The sequence below is a fragment of the Seriola lalandi genome, unplaced genomic scaffold (assembly GCF_002814215.2).
Source record: "Seriola lalandi dorsalis isolate HSWRI2012SDOR001 ecotype SW California unplaced genomic scaffold, Sedor1 jcf7180002054952, whole genome shotgun sequence".
In the NCBI taxonomy this organism is placed as follows: Eukaryota; Metazoa; Chordata; class Actinopteri; order Carangiformes; family Carangidae; genus Seriola; species Seriola lalandi.
This window is the reverse complement of record NW_019525503.1, coordinates 328226-340554: the sequence shown is the minus strand read 5'-3', so window position 1 is coordinate 340554 and position 12329 is coordinate 328226. Positions and strand designations below refer to the sequence as shown.

General features: G+C 44.6%; 1 protein-coding gene across 1 annotated transcript in view; it reads right to left on the bottom strand.

Moving 5' to 3' along the window:
- atrnl1a (attractin-like 1a) overlaps positions 1-11921 on the bottom strand; it is a 216481-nt gene extending 204560 nt beyond the window's left edge. The window contains exon 1 of the mRNA XM_023394687.2: positions 11095-11921. Within this exon, the coding sequence (XP_023250455.1) occupies positions 11095-11339 (245 nt within the window). The 5' untranslated portion in view covers positions 11340-11921. The remainder of the gene's footprint in view (positions 1-11094) is intronic.
- Positions 11922-12329: the final 408 nt, after the last annotated feature.

Below are 12329 nucleotides of genomic sequence, written 5' to 3'. Positions count from 1 at the left end.
CACACACACACACACACACTCCCCGCCTGCCGGAGAGAGCGCTGTGAACATCACGTCAGAGGTGAAACAGAGAGGAAAACAGAATCGAAGAGGACGGAGAGTTACAGGAGAACACGGGCAAACAAGCCGACATGAACACAAACAATCCAGGCCCTGCACTCGCTGTAAACACACCCACCCACCACGCACAGATGTGTATACACAAACACAAACACACACACACATGGAGAGAGAGAGAGAGGGAGACAAACACACAGGGAACCAGAGCGAGCGCATGCTTTAGTGATGAAATCATTTGTGTGAAAACACAGTTTGGAAGCGAGATGGGGAATAAGTCTTTTTCTGGGCTGATGAAAGGAAAAGAATGTGTGTGTGTGTGTGTGTGTGTGTGTGTGTGTGTGTGTCCATTGGGGCAGATAGAGAATACACACACACACACAGTGAGTACAGATGGAAGAGATGAGAAGAGGAAGAGTGAAGGAAACGAACGGAGGCCAGAGAGGAAGGTCTGAATCCAAAGTGATGCTCTCTGCCAGGAAAATAGCTCTGGTCTCAGCAGAGACCCAGAGGATCATCTACACACAGTCAGCAATCCCACCCTGACACACACACACACACACACACACACACACACACACACACACATAGATATATACACAACACACACAACATACAACACACACGTACACAGCCGAGTGTGTTCTTACTTCAGTTCCAGTTTAAAAAAAAACGGCACAAACACAAAACCAATGCTAGAAAGCTTTTAATGCACACTCAATACTTCCTGTGGTTGCTCGCCACAATAAAAGCCTTGTAGCAAAGAAACATTTATAAGGCTTTCATCGTGACTTACAGCACCCACGGGAAGTCCGGAGCAACAGACACTCGCTGTAGCTGAAGTGTGTGTGTGTTGGTTACACAGTGAACTTTGTTTTCAGGATTCAAGTGACTCTGAGTTTTAAACCCGCCTGAGAGGACGTCACAAAACTGCCCGATATACAAAAATATATTTTTGTAAATAGAGTTGCCAATATCCATCCATCCATCCACTTTCTGCCGCCTATCCGAGGTCGGGTCGCGGTGGCAGCAGGTCAAGCAGAGTAGCCCAGACGTTCCTCTCCCAAGCATCAAACTAAGCATCAAAAAAATGTTTTTTAAAAACCCAGAAACACAGAAGCTCGACGAAGGAGAAACACAAAGGTAAAGAAGAAGAAGTCCACAAGAAAACACAGGTGAAACACATTAGGGCCAACGAACAAACGTGAGGGATTAATATCTGGTTATAATTCATCAGTTTGAGAATTTAGAAAAGTCTTTTTAATGCAGATCCTGTCCCATGATGATGATGTCACAAGAACAGACCTTCCCCCATCTCTGTGAAACTGTTGCAGCCTGAGGCAGGAACACAGGGGGTTATGATTCATGTAATACACCCACCAATCCAACTGTGCATGTGTGTGTGTGTGTGTGTGTGTGTGTGTGTGTGTGTGTGTGTTGCCCTTGCTTTCACTCTCATCATAGCAGGATTAACTCACACTGGACAGATGGCCATCCGATGCTCCTCCCTCCCAAACACTCACATGCTTTCTCACAGAACACACACTAACACACACACACTAACACACACACACACGCCCACACACACTCACACACACACACACCAAACACAAACACACACTATGCCTGCTATTCAGCACAGTACGGTGGCAACTTCAGTTCACGAGCTGTGTCATCATCACTGCACACTGCCTGAGGCTTAAACACGCATAATCACACACACACACACTCTCACACACACTCTCTCTCAGACACACACACACACACACACATGGGTTGAAGCCAGTGACAGCAGATGATGACTCTGATGTCAGGAAAGCACTCTATTCTGTCTCCACTCAGCCCGACTCTCACTAAAACACTCATGTGGTTGTTCTGTCCTCGGATGGCTTCTTTCTCTGTATCTTCAGGCGTCAAACAGCCGGCAGGGTTTATATTTAGATCTCGGTGTCGGTGGCTGCCTGTGCATATTTGTGACTGTAATTTACTGTAAACTTAATGAGTGTGTGTTTTTTCAGATATCATGTTTGCAGAGGAGCATCTTCGCCGGCTGGATATTCTCCTAAAACGTTTCTTCTTCTTCTTCTCACAGTTTGTTTCTTCCTCGGAAGAATAACATCAGCCTCCAGGTTCAGTTTGTTCGCAGTGTTTTGGCTTGTCAGTGTAAAAAGAACAATGTGTTTTTTCTTGGATTGATATTCTTAGGTTTAACCGGTGAATGTTTGAGACAGGAACAGGGTGTTCCCCGTCTCTCGCCCGGTGTCAGCTGACGGATGGATTAAATTCTTACAAGATGACGGTACGAGCTGGTATGTGAGCGACTTTTACAACAAAAACATAATAATGAAAATTGTGCAAATACAATGAAAGTAAAGGGGGACACACTCTGGTGTTGTTGACAGTGACACACATCGACACGCCAAGTGTTTTCACTCCTACAGGTGTCGTTAAAAACCTGTTCAGATTGTCTGGCTGGAGCGGGAAAGTGAACACAGGAAGAAGGTCAAACTTCACGAGTTCAGAACTCTTTCAGACCAAAAACAAGCCGCTAACGAACCCGGGGTTGGTTATGGACCGGGCAGAGACCACCTCCTCTAAAGGGGCTCGGACTGATTGTTTTGGTCCACGCCTGAGAGCGATTACCGTTTTCACACCTGCCCAAACGAATCGTACCAAGAGGGTTTAACCGACGTTCAGAGCCGACGTTTGGTAGTAGAGAGGAGGAGAGTGAGGGGATGGAGGCTGGAGTGGTGGATGTGTCCAGACCAGACTGTAGTTGCCACGGGCAGATACAGTAGAAAATGTCCATCCATCCATTTTCTTCCGCTTATCCGAGCTCGGGTCGAGGTGGCAGCAGGCTGAGCAGCACGCACCAGACATCCCTCTCTCCGGCAACGCTTTCCCGCTCCTCCTGGGGGATCCCGAGGCGTTCCCAGGCCAGATGGGATATATAATCCCTCCGGTGACTTCTGGGTCTACCCTGGGGGCTCCTCCCAGTTGGGAGGCGCCCAGGAGGCGTCGTTATCAGACGCCCGAACCACCTCAGCTGGCTCCTTTCGACGTGAAGGAGCGGCGGCTCCGCTTTCCGGCTCAGCTCCCTCTTCACCACAACGGCCCGGTACAACGTCCACATTACTGCCAATCTCCCGCTCTACCCTTCCCTCACCCGTGAACGAGACCCCCAGATACTTGAACTCCTTCGCTCCTTCACCCGGGGCAGTAACTCACCCTCAATCCGGAGGGAGCAGTCCACCGTTTTCCGGCTGAGACTCAGAGATGCTGAATCTCATCCCCCGGCCGCTTCACACTCGGCTGCAAACCGGAGGTCAAGTTCTGACCTCCGGTAGAAACGTCTTTGGGTTTTGTACCAAGATCGTCTACTTTAAATATCAGTAGCTACACCACAGTGGAGAAATAAAAGTAGAAAAGTATAAACATTAATGCAGCTTTAGACGTACTCATAATACAGAATGACATGTATATGACTGGAATATAATTATTGATGCATCAACGTGTAATCACTCGTTACTTCTGGTGAAGGTGGGGCTGATTTTAAACACGTCACAGTTTATTATTTGATTTTGTTTTGTGTAAAAACTACAATAATAAAGTCAGAAATGTAAATACGAGTAAATACAGTTATTATTTGTTATGTGACACTGTGTGGTAGCAACAGGCACAGTGATGCGTGTTGATGTGATCGTCATGACGACGACGACGATGATTCTCTAAACGTACTGTAAACGTTTCTCAAATGCTTTTTCCTTTTTTATTCAGCTGTATGTAATTGTACACTTCCTGTCACGGTGCAAAATATCAAAATAAAAGCCCAGGCAGTTCCATCAAATAATGAACATCTGAGGGTTTTATTCCCCAAGAAGCGAAACCAGTCGGGACGTGGGTTTGGTTCCAGTTCACTGAAATATTCTGGTTCGTTAACAACTATTTATAAAACTTTTAGGAAGTCATTTAACTAAACAGCAAATATGTAATTAATTTATTTGAAAAGTGTAGTCCCTCTTAAAATTGTTATAAGCTAAACCTAAAAAAAATTTTTAAAAAGTCATCACAGAATCATCATTATTCATATTTGATAATCATATTCATTAATTTAAGCTAACGGGGAAATACCTCCTGACGGGGAACTCTAATGGGCTGCAACATCATGTAACAGGATTTCAGTGCCGCCAGAACATCTGAACCGCGCTCGCAGTATTAATAGACAGATTAAAATGGGACATGAAGAAGAAGGCTTTAATCTAAAACTATAATGCCATTTTGATAAAAAAAAACTATATGTATTTTTATCTTTATATTTCTCTTTGATGGATAGAAAGGTAGAATATTATTTTCATGCCAGTAACTCTTCCGGCCGACATGAAGAGGTGGTAAATTTTTAAATCCCATCTTGCAGAGCGTCGTCTCAACTCGGAGTCGCCTCGGTCCATTTATCAGGCTCCTGTGTGATAAATAAAGCTCACTCGGCTCCGGTTGTCTGAGAGGCAAAAAAAAAAAAAAACCCCTCCGTTGTGGCTGGTGCACGGGCGAACAATGTCTTCACAACAGCATGTCAGCAACACGCAGGGTCTCCATCATCATCATCATCATCATCATCAACATCCTTTTCCAGAGTCCCGCACTCCATCTCTGCTGAGCGATAAAATGTTTGATCAGTTCATTTCAGTGTGGCCTCCAGTGTTTCTGGCTGCCTGCACTTAGCATGCAAGAGACAGAGTGAGATTAATGCAGCGGTTTATTCCTGCAGAATCGCAGGCAAATAGATTCACTTTGATGCGGCCACGCAGGACACCTTGCTGTTGAAGCTGCCAGGCGCCTGCGTCACGTCGGTCCACGAGTGTTTTACAGCCACCTCCTCCTCCTCCTCCTCCTCCTTCTTCTCCTCCGCCGCTGTGAGGTTAATCGAGGATAAACAGGTAACCTATTTACTCTGAGGAAAAGCTTCTACCTCAAAGCGTCACTTCACTGCAGCGTGCAGACTTCCTCCTGACTTAAAAAGACTCATGAATGTGTTTGAAGCCACGAAATTCCTGATTTTGATATTTGAAAAGTGCAGGAAAGAAAAATACACAATGCAGATGAACAAACCACAAAAACAGATCTGATTTTAAAACTAACGCGCTCGGTCACAACAGCGTTTGTTGTCCTTGAAAAAAGCTTTAAACGGCCAACGTTCACATTTAGTGTCAAAGCAGGAGAGGCTTGATTTCAACACCACCCGTACAGAAATGTAATATATGACATACAATATAATATATATCAAGAGTGATGTTGTCACCAATAAGGGGATATATTATTATCACAAACATACATCCTCTGGACATATGAAGATATAAGTTTATAGCATATATGAATAACCAGTTTAATTTGTATATATATTAAAAATAACTGATGATTTTTTATATATATTTAATTTATATATGCAGGTTTATTAAACAACATACGTATAGAAATTCTAAATGTGTGTATGTTTTTTTATTAACTCCTTATTAATTTGATTATTATTAATTAACATTTAAATTATTATTAATTAATATGTTTACCTTCCTGTTCTGAGAAAGTGGTCTCAGACTTCTGGACTCTATTTTATAATATCAACATATACTGACAGGCTTTGGGAGGGATATAGTATATTTACATGACATGTCAACAATATAAGCATACATACATAAACATAGATATTTGTATGGGCTACATATATATGTCAATATATGAAATGTTTTTTATTTTGTATGTACTATATATATATATTATATTTGCATATGGGCATTACAGGGGTTTAAATCTCACCTCATCCCTCCAGTCAGTGCTTTCCCCTAAACATGACCTCAATCTTTTCCTACACTTTAAGCTCCTCGAATCAATATTTTTTAATATCATGAAATCAAATGGCGTTTCTCGCTCTTATTGAAGAACCCACAGAAAATTCTCATCTTTTTGTGTCGCTCTCCGTCCCACAGATATTGCAGCAGGCAGACGCTTTTTCCACAAACAAGCTCCGACAAAGTGGCAGCGCACGAGCCGCTCTGCAACAAACAGCACACGGATAAAAGTAGAGACTAGCCGGCGAACACAGCGGAGCATTTAGCTGCTAAAGAGTCAGACGTTATTCTCAGGAGAGGGTGGAGGACACACCGAGAGTTGGAGAATAATCTGGACACACACAAATCCAAATGAGTGATAACGTTGCTTTGTGTCTGATGGATGGAACACATTAGCCATAACAACTGCATTTGTCAATATTGCTCTCTGTTTTAAAAACAAAAAACAAATAACTAATCAATGCAGCCTTTCAATAACGTTGTAGCCGTCTAATCTTACCCAGACCTCGACCGCTGGGAGGGCACAGCAGAGAACCGTTAGAGGGAGTTCAGGAGGCAGTGATAAAAAACCAATAAAACCAATTTTGTCATCAAGCTGCGCAAAAAGCTCTAACATCAAACACAAAACAGCAAGAATCTTCTAAAATAAAGAGCCTAATTTTATTAAAAACATCTATTCCAGCAGAGAACCGAAAGGATTAGAGTGAAAGAGCCACGCGATGATCCGTTTTTACTTTAGCAAATAATTAGATTTCTATTCTAAATCTCCTCTTATCTGGATCTTTTTGTTTTAATATGTCTTAGTGCGACTTGTGTGTGTTTGTTTGTCGTCGAGATAAAGAGATAAAGCGAGAGAGAGAGAGCGAGAGAGAGAGAGAGGGAGAGAGAGAGGGGGAGAACGTCACTGGAAAACAAAGGGTGAGACTGTGGACTAATAAAACTACACAGAGCACCAATACCTTAAATCAATATACAAACAGAATCTACTCCCTATTTCTTCTTTATTGGATCTGTCTGTGGATATGAGACACAGCACTGTGTGTGTGTGTGTGTGTGTGTGTGTGTGTGTGTGTGTCCTGAACATCCCCTTCTGCAATCCGTTGACCACTAAGGATTTAGTATTGAGTTTTTCTGTTTGTTTTGTTTCTTTGAGACACAGCCGTGATATTGAAGCACAGATCCTTTTCTCTGCTCCGCTGCACGCCGGTCTGTCCTCGCCACAGATACAGCTGATGGTGCAGCCACGAGTACAGTGAAGCCTTAAGCTAAGACAACTATTTGTGCAGCGGTGTTTCCACAAAATTGGTTGTTGATGGGGGGGTTGAGCTTCAGCACAATCCCTCCAAAACAACCTCCAGTAGATGTTTTTCCAGATGGATTACTGGATGATGTGACTGGATAATAAACTGAGCTTGATACAAAAGGCATGTTTTCGTGAAAACAGAAAGAAAATAAGATACTACTCACTGAACTGGGGAACTGAGTCCAGAATGCATCATTGCTTTCAGTTTAATATCCATCTGTTTAGCAGGGTTTTATTCCTGCATAGACAAAATTCTAGCACTTGTTTTCTAGGTGCTCGGTGGATGTGACGTTTGTAACTGCATTTGCGGCTGTACGCCACTACGGCAACGTAGCAGCGCTGTATCGTAGTCCGCGCATCAGGCAGAGCCAATCCGAAATTGCCAAAGAAGAAGAATACAAATGTGCTGGATTTCCTGCCTGCGGAAGGAGGCGGCGACCTGATTTTGCGGCTCTTCAAACAGGTGAATAGGGTTGTAGTTACAATCCACAATCTGAATAGCAAGTCCCGAGTGATCACATGACTTCTGTCACTCCAGCTCAAAAGGACCAACTCACAAACCTCTGCATCCTGTTTCCGCTCTGATGTTATTCTGAAAGTCCGGACCAGATGTTGTGATTCGTATCTTTCTGTCACTCTTGCTGCTTTTCTTCGCCCACAATGCTTCTGTTTTCTCTTTACGAATTGTGTCACAACCGATCTCGCTTCCCATCGCGCCTGTACGACTCATCTGAAAAGCAGACCATACGCCAAAGATAGATCGTCCGTGGTATAAGATCGTCAGATTGTCCACTCCTACCATGACGCCAGATGAAGGTAAATCCTGTGAGAACGGACGGCTGCGAGGGGGAAATTCCCACGGTTACAAGAGCGTCCTTAAGTTAGGTCACGTGAGGGTTACAAATCAGTAAAATATATCAGAACAGTCAGAAAAAACCCCGTCACACCTGAGACACGGATGCTGACGTGAACGATATCAATGAACTGGTGAAACTGGTAATTACAACACCCACCACTGTGACATCAGCAGGACGGGAAGCACAAATGCAGACCAGAAAAAAAACACCTTTTTGGATTCAGGTGAACTACATATCCTGAAGAGATTGGATACCGTACATCCCATAATACATGATTAGCAGTAGCTGTCGGAGCCGTTGACGCAGGTATGAGTGATGCTCCACATGACGGTGATGTGATCCAGCTGCAGTAAGAACCCGTCAGCTGCAGCTCATCATCTGGCCCCATTAAAGTTTACAACCGACGCACCGAACCTGGAAGCATATAAATATACAGCTCAGCAGCCGTGCTCGTGACTCCTGCTGAACTTCCTGTAGCTGCTGGTGTTGTGTCAAATTTCTGTTTCCACAACAATTTTGCGCTTCCTCCTGACCTTATCATGAACCACGACTATTCCCCGTTCATGTAAACTCTCACTCATGCAAACGCAAAACAGATCAGAAATCAGTGTGGATGCTATCCACGAAATTTAAAGACGTCATGTTACCTGATTGTTTATAGGAATGGCACATTACTCCCACGCTATGCTAGTTCGAAGTTTAACAATTGTTAACTGCAATTTTTAATTTTCTAACACTGGAAAAATATGGTGTTGTGAAAATGAATCTTTCACTTGAGTCAAAAACTGAAATTTTTAGAGACTTTTTTCTTTTTTTCCCGTCTTTCGGTGCAAAGTATTGAATTGTGTGTGTATGTGTTAAGTGCTACTCAGTATTAATGCAGGCTAACTTGACACCGGGCAGCCACGAGAGGAAAGGCTCATCCCTGTGGTTTTGTTCGTCTGTTGTGTTCGCACTCGCTCGCCAACAGTCACATTGACCGAGAAATCAATACGATCCTCGGGGTAAAGAAAAGACCAGACTGAAGTCCCGCCATCTCTCCATCCATACATGTGCAGGCTGGGCTGTGTGTGATTGTGACAAGGTGAAGTCATCCTCCCTGGAGGATATGAGGGGTGAATAATGCCCCAGAGAAAGAAGAAAGGAAGGAAGGGAATCAGAAAAATCAATTGCAGTATGTACCATACTGCTCATATACAAACCTCGGTGGGATTAACTGTGAAAGATGCACATGAAGAAACTCAGTAGCTTAGCAACACCGAAGCTACAAACAACCCACAATGCAACACTTTGTAAGAGCTGGTGTCACACTGGTGCCTTTGTCCATAAAGAAAGAATCTGCCCGATACGATTCAAGTGAAGAAGCACTTTCTGGCACATAGAAAAAAAATGCTGACTCATTTAGACGCACATCTCTGCTGCTCGTCCACGTTGACAGTTCCTGTGAAGGTCTTGCTGCAAGAACATCAAAGTGACAGGAAGTCATTCATTTTCCATGTGAGCCGGCGTCTCTCTCTGAGCAGCGGTGTGGGGGCGTTGGAAAAATCTGCTTCCTGTTTACGCCAGCTCGTGCCAGCGGTACATAAGGCATTCTCAGGTGTGTTAATATGGACGCAGATAAAACACGGAGCTAAAACTGTCATCTCTGGACGGAGATTGTTTTGGTTTGAAAACACTGTGTGGATGTAGCCTTAAATTAAAAAAGTGTCTGACGCTGCAGGTGTTCCAGGTGAGCTGGTGAAGTGTTTTATTTATCATGCTAACAAACTTGCTAGCTGTCCGTTTCATCCACATCGTCTCCGTCAGAGCGCCAGCGAACTTCAACAGCGTTCTTGAACGGGCAGTCGGAGAAACCATCGGTCTGAAAGTTCGTGTCTAAAGGACTAAAGTGCTTCCATGGAGGATTTTTAAAACCTGTTGGCTCAACTTTCTACCACAGCAACAAAATTAGAGAGGACGCACTGTCTGTGGTCATGCATCACTGCAGTGTGGAAGGTAATCACTGTAATGAACTGAAATCTCAGTGGCTGCGTCACTGACTCTCGGATTGACCTTTGGATTTGCCTGGACGCAGCAAAACAAAGCTCATCGTGTCTGAGTACAGCTGCTGTGTTTGAAAACATCTTGAGGAGCAGCTTACGGCCCGATCTCAAACAGAAAGTCATGTTACTTCTGAAATTCAAATCAGAATCTGCAACGATGGATGATTCGACTGAAGATCAGCCAGACCGATGACGAGGTCACAGTCCTCTGAACACGACGGCCAAATTCAGCCTCTACCTGGTTTTAAAACATGATTGCTTGAGAAACCGTCCTCATATTCCAGCTTTACAGCCCCAACAAAACCAGCCTCAGAGGCAGGATATCTGCCGTGCAATTTCCGAATCCTGATTTATTTTTAAAGAGCGTGCGCTTGAAGGCAGCCGCAGCGGGCTTTTTAAGCCTGTGAGTAGTACTCTGAAGCGACAGTGAGAGAGGCAGTCACTCTGCTGCGCCCCGAGCAGCAGACAGCGGTGACCAATCTGGGCATTAAAATTATATGTTGTCATATTTAGAAAAGTGTTCTGCACGCATATCTGAGCTGAAACAGTTGAACTTGGGCGGTTACTTACAATGTGTGCGTAGATATGATCTACACATGCGTGTGTAAGGATATATGTGGTATCCTCTTTTACACCAGGACAAAAAAAAAAAGAGGAGGCAGCTTTAGCATTTCCTTAATAATGAATTAGCCAGAAAACGTGAAGGTGCTTCATCATGTTTTCCTGTGGCATTAATTACCCCCTCATACATGCTGGATACAGAGCCAGGTAACATCCCGGACTTTGCTTTAACTAGAAACAGGTGAATATATATATATATTACACTATAGATAAACATGAATTCACCATCAGGGATCATTGGTACAAACACCTAATGCTACTTTTGCTGACACTGACATTGTGCTCAACACAACGGTGATACAAAACACCACCTGACAGGTAAGATTTGAAATCCTACAGGCACGTGGCGGATGTCATACCAATCGCCAACTTACTTGAATCTTCCCTGACAGTGCTGGCACTGATCCCCGACCCATCCGTGGTCACACACGCAGGTCCCGTTCATGCACTTCCCTGAAAAACAGTTTTTATCGCAGGACTTGGACACCGCTGAGGCTTCCGTGTGAAGCACGAGATGAAGCATGATAAATATCCCCAGGTATGTTTTCAAGACGTCCCGTGCGCTCTTCCTGGTCGACTTGTTCCAGGTGCACAGATGCATCCCACCAGCATCATCCATGATGGACGAAGAGTGTCTGTTTGAGAGGCTGCAGCCACGACGGAGAAACCGAAACTGTCACCTTACGCTGTGCGGTGATGCGCTGTCATCAGCAGCGGTGTCTCCAGGCTCGAGCAGCCTACCTGTGACGCCCGAGGAAGAGGCGCAGGAAAACAGTAATTACGCACTGTCAGAGGCGCGCGACGGGGGGCAAGACATGTAACTTTGATGGAAACAGTTTACACCTTAAAACCAAGGTGAACGCATTTCCAATCACCCCGCTCTGAACAACCGAAACATTAAAAAAAAAAAAAAAAAAATCCAGTTCCGCGCTCTGCGGCGCGTCCACACAAGTCTTCCAGATAACTTCTGCTGTGGTCAAGGTTCCGATGTAAACACACGACCGTGACCGGATGATGCTCCCTCCACGTCAAACACCATAATCCCGGAGATCAAATCAAATCAAATCAAACCACGGAGCTCAGATGATCGCCGTGCGACGCGCTCCTGCTGGACGCGTTCCCAGACAAAGACGTGCCCTCTGCCCGGGTTTGTTATCGGAGGATGCGACAGCCGCATGCAGCTCTCCCCGGAGCCTCTGTCTCTCTGTCTGTCTGTCTCTCTCTCTCTCTCTCTCTCTCTCTCTCTCTCTCTCTCCGCTCCGTCTCCGTCTGCTCTCGGGTCCACCGCTGGTTTCTGACTGGGAAACTCCGGCACAAAGCCCCGAGCATGAGCAGTACGGCCGCGCGGTTAAAGGGGCAGCTCCCTTTAAAAGTCAAAGGCACGCGGCAGGCGCGGACACCGTGCACAGACAAAGCCGGTGACATTCACATGCAGCACTGGCAGCATGGTGTCAATATGTTTTCCTAGTGGCGGTTTACACAAGACACAAAATACCATAAATATAAATCTGAAATAGAATATAAAATATATATAGATAGATAGATAGATAGATAGATAGATAGATAGATAGATAGATACTGGATCTTTAGTTCTTCAGGGCTGACTAAG